Source organism: Mus caroli, chromosome 11 (genome assembly GCF_900094665.2).
Source record: "Mus caroli chromosome 11, CAROLI_EIJ_v1.1, whole genome shotgun sequence".
Taxonomy (NCBI): domain Eukaryota; kingdom Metazoa; phylum Chordata; class Mammalia; order Rodentia; family Muridae; genus Mus; species Mus caroli.
In genome coordinates this window covers 94,898,508-94,904,932 of record NC_034580.1, presented here as the reverse complement: position 1 = coordinate 94,904,932, position 6,425 = coordinate 94,898,508, and the positions used below count along the sequence as shown (strand labels likewise).

General features: G+C 55.0%; 1 protein-coding gene across 1 annotated transcript; it reads left to right on the top strand.

Annotated features, from left to right (window-relative positions):
- Positions 1-3,414: 3,414 nt before the first annotated feature.
- Positions 3,415-6,032, top strand: Gjd3 (gap junction protein delta 3). The gene is made up of 2 exons (XM_021175411.2): positions 3,415-3,489; positions 4,167-6,032. Exon 2 carries the CDS (start codon positions 4,171-4,173, stop codon positions 5,005-5,007), a length of 837 nt encoding a protein of 278 aa, XP_021031070.1. The 5' UTR covers positions 3,415-3,489; positions 4,167-4,170; the 3' UTR covers positions 5,008-6,032.
- The last annotated feature ends 393 nt before the right edge of the window (positions 6,033-6,425 follow it).

Here is a 6,425-nt window from a genome sequence, read left to right as displayed (position 1 = left end):
CCTTCTTTGTGAGGAAGACACTACCTTTTGGTTAATTAAGCCACTAGTTGGTATTCTTGCTACTACAGCCAAACCAAACAATGAAGAATTCCAGAGCCAAAGCGGGTATCCAAGCAGACGGAGATGAGTTCTAACTGTGAGAACTGCAGCATACAAGAGTAGAGAAGCCAAGGCCCTGCCATGGCGAGGTGTCCCGGGATGATGGGGACATACGGCCATGGGAAAGGTTCAAAGGCTCAGGTGTTAGTGGCTTTTAAATAAGTGTTTGTTACAGTTTTCCTCTTAACCCAACTAGCTCTCAAATGATTAAGACTGGATTATTATATTTAACAAGCTTGAAGGGCACAACAACTGAGCAGTGGTACTCCACTTTAATCCTCTAAGCTAATCTGTACCTCCCAGCCAGAATCCCAGCTCTCTGGGCTCCAAGGGTTTTCTCATGGTGTCGCTGAGACTCTCTCTCCCCTTGTCCAGTCCCCACTTCCTTCTCTGTCCCTCCTCTCCAGGGAAGTTCAGCCCTTTTGGCTGATCAGCTCTTATTGACAAGTCAGAGAATAAATGGGAAGACACAACATTGAGGCAGGAGAATAAGCATTCCAGTGCCCGGACTGCATTGCAACCAGACACGGAGGCAGAGAAATCGGCATTTGAATATAAAGATAATTTTTACAGAGTATGCACATAACATTGTGCCTATACTCAGGAGCCGCGCAGGTTTGACTATGGCTACAGAAGGACCGGAAATGCTGGAGGACTCCCCCCACACACACACTTCCCCACCCAAGCCCCTGACCCCACTCGGGAGCTGGCCCTTCTGCCCAGGCCTGTACATTTTGCATGGTACTCTCATACTGAATGGGACACTTACTGGACAGAGTCCAGGAGAGCAGGGAGAGCAGGCGGCAGGGAACTGGGACGCTCTGACTGTGCCACCCTCTCGCTCACTGCCTTTTAGCCAACCAACGGATATTTCAGTGTCTAGTGTGGCTCCAAGTGTTCTAGGTGCTGGGGGTGACATAGAAGGGAGCGCCCAATGTCCCACCACTAACCTCGCTTATATGTTTAGCTGAACAGACAAAATCTCTAATGATCAGTACAGACGAGAAAGGCAGGAAGGAATAGAAAGCAGGAATTACGTTCAAAAATAGCAATACTACTGAGCAGGCTGGGAGTGATTCCATCCGGCCTTGGGGTTTTTTGTTGTTGTTGTTGTTGTTTTTCTGTTTTGTTTTTGCTTATTTGTTTCATTTTCAAAAAATGCTGTCATGTGTCAATTACGGTACCGTTATGAACTTATTAGATACGAACACGTCCACGCCCCTGTGTATGTCCACCTGTGACTGATGCGGGACTATGGCTCCACAGCCAGACTGAGGTGTCTGGGACACAGAGGAACCCTCTCAGCCCAGACCTTCTTCAAGCAGGGCCAAGAAGGGCCAATGCCACCAGCTCTGGGTATTGTCAGCAACACCTCCCAGGCTGCCCACGGCTATCTGGGAAGGGGACTGGGTCCTAGAGATTGTAGACTCTCCTCTGGCATGGGGAGCTAGGTGGGGGACAAGGCAGAGTGACAGTGGCTCTACATCTGCTGCCCCACCCTAGCCGTCTCTGTGGCACGATCCCACTCCCTGCAGAGCCACACAGGGTGGGGTCGGGTGAGCTCAGGTGGGGTGGGGTCTGGTGGGCTTTTTCCAGCCTGACGAAGCAGGAGCAATGGGAGCTGGGGCTGGGACCATTCCTGGATAGGTAGGAAAGAAGAGATGTGACCCTGAGCCTCCATAGCTGAGGACAGGGTGCAGACGGCAGCTCGGCCGGAAGTGAGTGGCAGGGGTCGCCGGTGCTCCACCTCACATCCTGTTTTCAGAATGTGGGGTTCCAGCACGTGCTATTCTCTTGGATTTTATCCAGGGTAGCGCCCCCACACCCAGGCCTATTTCTAAGGGACCCTGCAGGAGGATGGAAACGTTCAGGGGCACACCCAAGCTGGAGTTAACAAAAAGTTTTTCCAGGCTGGGCTAGACCCCTGACTGAGCCAATCAGTAGAGAACACATTTCCCATTAGGGGACCCACTGTTAACAGACACCCATGCAGATCTTTGTACTGACTGGGAGAGAAAATATCACGGAGTACATGAGGACTAATGACCTATCCCTTCACAGGAGTACGCACAGCCCACCTCAGTGCTGGGACCCTCAGCCCCACGCAAGACCCCACCCAGGTAAAGAGAGGGCGAGCATGCACTCCAGAACCATTGAGGCCAAGTGTGAGTTCATGGTCTGCCTTTCACTGACTGCGCATGTGTGACTCTCTAAGCCTCGGTTTCCCTGGCTGTAAGGATGTAAATAGTGCCGGGGTAGCTGAAGACTGAATGAGTTGGTGACTGAGGTAGACAGAAGGGAGAAAAACACCATCTTAAATCGGGAGTCCCTCTTCCTGGCCCACTAGGGTCCCCGTGGATTGTCTATCATGGTCCCGCATCTCCCCGCACCTAGACCGGCTCCATATTAGAAAATCCTTGGCGGAAGCTTTTCTGACTGCTGTTGACCTTATGAGGTGCCACACACCTCACGGTAAACCTAGACTTTGCTGAGAAGGAAAGACTAGTTAAGCTTTGGCTTAACCACGATAGCCAGCTATCTCCACATCTTCCCAATGTCCTCACGGAGTATTTCCAAGCACTGCGTTTGGGGTTTCTGTAACACAGCTGAGACATGGTCATTAAGATGGGCGACTATGACGGGTGTGGTGGTGCATACTTAATGTCCTGCACTTGGGAGGCTGAGGCAGGAGGATCATTTACTTCAAGGGCAGCCTGGCCTATACGGTAAGGTCTCGGCCAGCTTGAACTACACAGCGAGACTCTGTCTCCGAACAAAGTAAAATCTTAGAGTTTAGCTGGCTCAGGTGACAGACCAAGAGATCTTAGCCCAAGTGACCTAAATGGCTCATCCAAGGTCCAATAGTGGCAGAACCAAAAGCCAAAAGCCAAAAAAAAAAAAAAAAGCCATATTTGTTGTCCCCTAAAAGCCGAGGTTATCTCCCTCTGGCCCACAAGATCCTTCAAAAGAGGGGTCAGTTGGTTGTGGTGGACCTAGTCTTCAGTTTGGGGAGTCTGCCAGGAGATAGGGTTCCCATGATTGATCTCTCTGGCTCCCTCAATTTAAAAAAAAAATGTTGCTCTAGTTAGCCTCAGTCCATCGCCAGATGGAGACATGGCTATGGGATGGGCATGGGGGGGTAAGGGATGGAAAGAGAAGGCAGGAAGGACCCAGCAAGGGGTGTGGCCCTGGATCTATTTCCAGGGTGGAGCCGGACCACAGGTCACCCTGTCCCTTTAAGAGAAGGGGGAGAGCTAGCCCCTCTCAGCCATACTTGTCCTATCATCCATCCCGGCCAAAGCCAAAAAGGAAAATGAAAGAGGGACCCAGAGGGACAGGTCCCAGCTGTCTCTCAAGGTCCTCCGCTCAGCTCTAAGGCCCAGGTCCCGGGTAAGTGGGGTTGGGGACATCTAGAGGCCACTAAGGGTCTACAGGGACGGGACATGGTGTATTCTGTGTGTCTGGGGAGGCTTACAGGAGATGCTTGATAATTGCTATCAGAGAAGAGTGGAGGGGGCTGTGCCCGTCTCCTTGGCTGAGGTTGGAGAGGACGGGAAGATTGAGGGCGGGCGAGAGATCCTAAGTTGGAAAAACAGGCTTCTGTGTCAGCCTCCAACCCCGAAAGGCGTTCCCTGCTGCGAGGTGAGAGAGAAAGGAGACAGTGGGGGCTCACCCGGCCTGGCCCTCCCCTTGCTCCCAGGGGTCTCAAACAGAAGGAACGTGGAATTCCAGACTCCAGTAGCTGCTCTTGCTCCTGGCACAAAAAGCCAGACCAGCAAGGTTGGCCCTGAAGAAGAACCTAGAATCTGGGGAACCTTAGGGTCTCCCTAGCCAAGCAGGCCCAAGCCAGGTGTGCGGGGGGGGGGGGAATCCCTCCTCAGCACCCCTCTATGCCCAGATGAAGGAATCCCATAGCTGAGGATGGACAATCCTCACACTCTGACATTAACTCATTAAACCCCAGAAAATATTCGTTCCCTGGCGCCCTCCGAGATTGTTGAGGGACGGGGGGCTAGGGGGTGTTCAGCCCGTCCCAGCCTGTGACTACCCCCTTTCCTCGTCCCCAGCGTCATGGGGGAGTGGGCGTTCCTAGGCTCCCTGCTGGACGCGGTGCAGCTGCAGTCGCCGCTCGTGGGTCGCCTCTGGCTGGTGATCATGCTGATCTTCCGCATCCTGGTGCTGGCCACGGTGGGAGGTGCGGTGTTCGAGGACGAGCAGGAGGAGTTCGTGTGTAACACGCTGCAGCCCGGCTGTCGCCAGACCTGCTACGATCGCGCCTTCCCGGTGTCCCACTACCGCTTCTGGCTCTTCCACATCCTGCTGCTGTCGGCGCCGCCGGTGCTGTTCGTCATCTACTCCATGCACCAGGCCAGCAAGGAGGCGGGTGGTGCGCAGCTGGCCCCGCCGTGCACGCGCGGGCGTGCCGAGGCGCCGTGCTCCCCGTGCGCCCTGCGCGCTCGCCGCGCGCGCCGCTGCTACCTGCTGAGCGTGGCTCTGCGCCTGCTCGCCGAGCTGGCTTTCCTGGGCGGCCAGGCGCTGCTCTACGGCTTCCGCGTGGACCCGCACTACGCGTGCGCCGGGCCACCTTGTCCGCACACGGTCGACTGTTTCGTGAGCCGGCCCACCGAGAAGACCGTCTTCGTGGTCTTCTACTTCGCCGTCGGGCTGCTGTCGGCGCTGCTCAGCGTGGCCGAGCTGGGTCACCTGCTCTGGAAGGGTCGCCAGCGCGCCAAGCTGCTCCCGCCGCCGCCGCCGTCGCCCTCTTTGCCATCGCAGCGCGGGGACCCCGACCCTTTCGGCCCACCAGCCTACGCGCACCGCTCACCGGCCGGCGACAGCGAGGGCGAAGGCGGCAGCGGCCACAGCAAAGCGTCTCTGGCCACTGTGCGCCAGGACCTGGCCATCTAGCGGCGAGATCGGAGGCTGGATATCAGCACCCGGGTCCTTGGAGGCAGAAGGCTTTGCTTCTGAAATACTGCGTAGGACCCTGCCTGAGCAGAAGATGAGCAGAGGGGCCCGCCAGGGTTCGGGTGGGGGAGGTGTCGCACTTCCTAGTGCTGGTTACAGCAGCCGTGGTAAATCAGGGAGGCTCCTCGGTGGTGCTGTGATCCCTGCGGAAAGGGAGGACGCCAAGGGCTCCTCTGAGAGGAGGCAAACCGGCCGTGGGTGACATGATTGTTGCACCGGGGACAAAAATCAACAGTGATGGCAACATTCCCAGGTTCCCTGCTAATTCAGAGAAAAGTGGTTCTCCGTGAGCGCTCTGCACACAAGCACACTGGACACACTCAGATGGATTGGCTGCTCAAGCATTGTAAACCACTATGAGCTGTGTGTATTTGCATGTGTATGCTTGTGAGGGTTCGCACATGCGTGTGTCTACAAGTATACACGTCCCGAGTGACAGGCGATAGAGACCTGAGTTCATGCCTGCGTGCACAGACATGTACATATATGTCCTTGAGGGCTCTGTGTGGATGCAGGTACGCATGCGTCCTGTGTTAGCTCTGTATACACACCTATACACACATACATTCTGTGTGTGCATCCGCCACCACTGTCAGTCACTAACCCAGCCACCTGTGAGGCAGCTCTGTCCCCAACAGGAACTGACAGCAAACAGTCCTGTTCAGTCATCTTCTGTGCTCTGCGCCCAGTGGCCAGGCAGGGTAGCCCAGTGGCTAGGCAGGGTAGCTAAGCTCCACCGTGGAGGCTGACAGGGGTGGGGCTCGACTTGAAACAGTGTTGTGCTTTCTGCTTACTTCATCTCTGGTCCCACCAGCCACTGTTTCCTGTAATCTATAAATGTGACTGACTCCTTTCTGTCCTCAAGGAAAGCTGCCCTTCAAAGAGAGGTGTTTCTGGGTCCCCATTCCCTTGCAACTAGCCCAGACTTTTTTTGTTTTTGTTTTTCGAGACAGGATTTCTCTGTATAGCCCTAGCTGTCCTGGAACTCACTTTGTAGACCAGGTTGGCCTCAAACTCAGAAATCCACCTGCCCCTGCCTCCCAAGTACTGGGGGATTAAAGGTGTGTGCCACCGACTTTTTTTTTTTTTCAAAGAGATGCCACATGGCTCTGTCACCCTTTTCTGTCTGTCCTCTCACCCGCATTCCTCCTTTGTCACCTGTGTGGCCATTCTGAATACCCTCACCAGGACCAAGTGATTAAACCCTGAACAGAGCAGGGCTGGCTGCCTTCCCCTGCACCCTTGGCTCTGTCAGATCTGTTGCCCAGGCCCTGCCTTTAGCCACCATACCCCAAACAGCTCGTTCTACCCCACACCAGCCTTCCTCTGGCCTTTGTATGCCCATCCCTGACCTGGGA

Bases quoted from the DNA above. Each gene is read 5' to 3' on its own strand.
- Gjd3 (XM_021175411.2), top strand. From the start codon at position 4,171: ATGGGGGAGTGGGCGTTCCTAGGCTCCCTGCTGGACGCGGTGCAGCTG.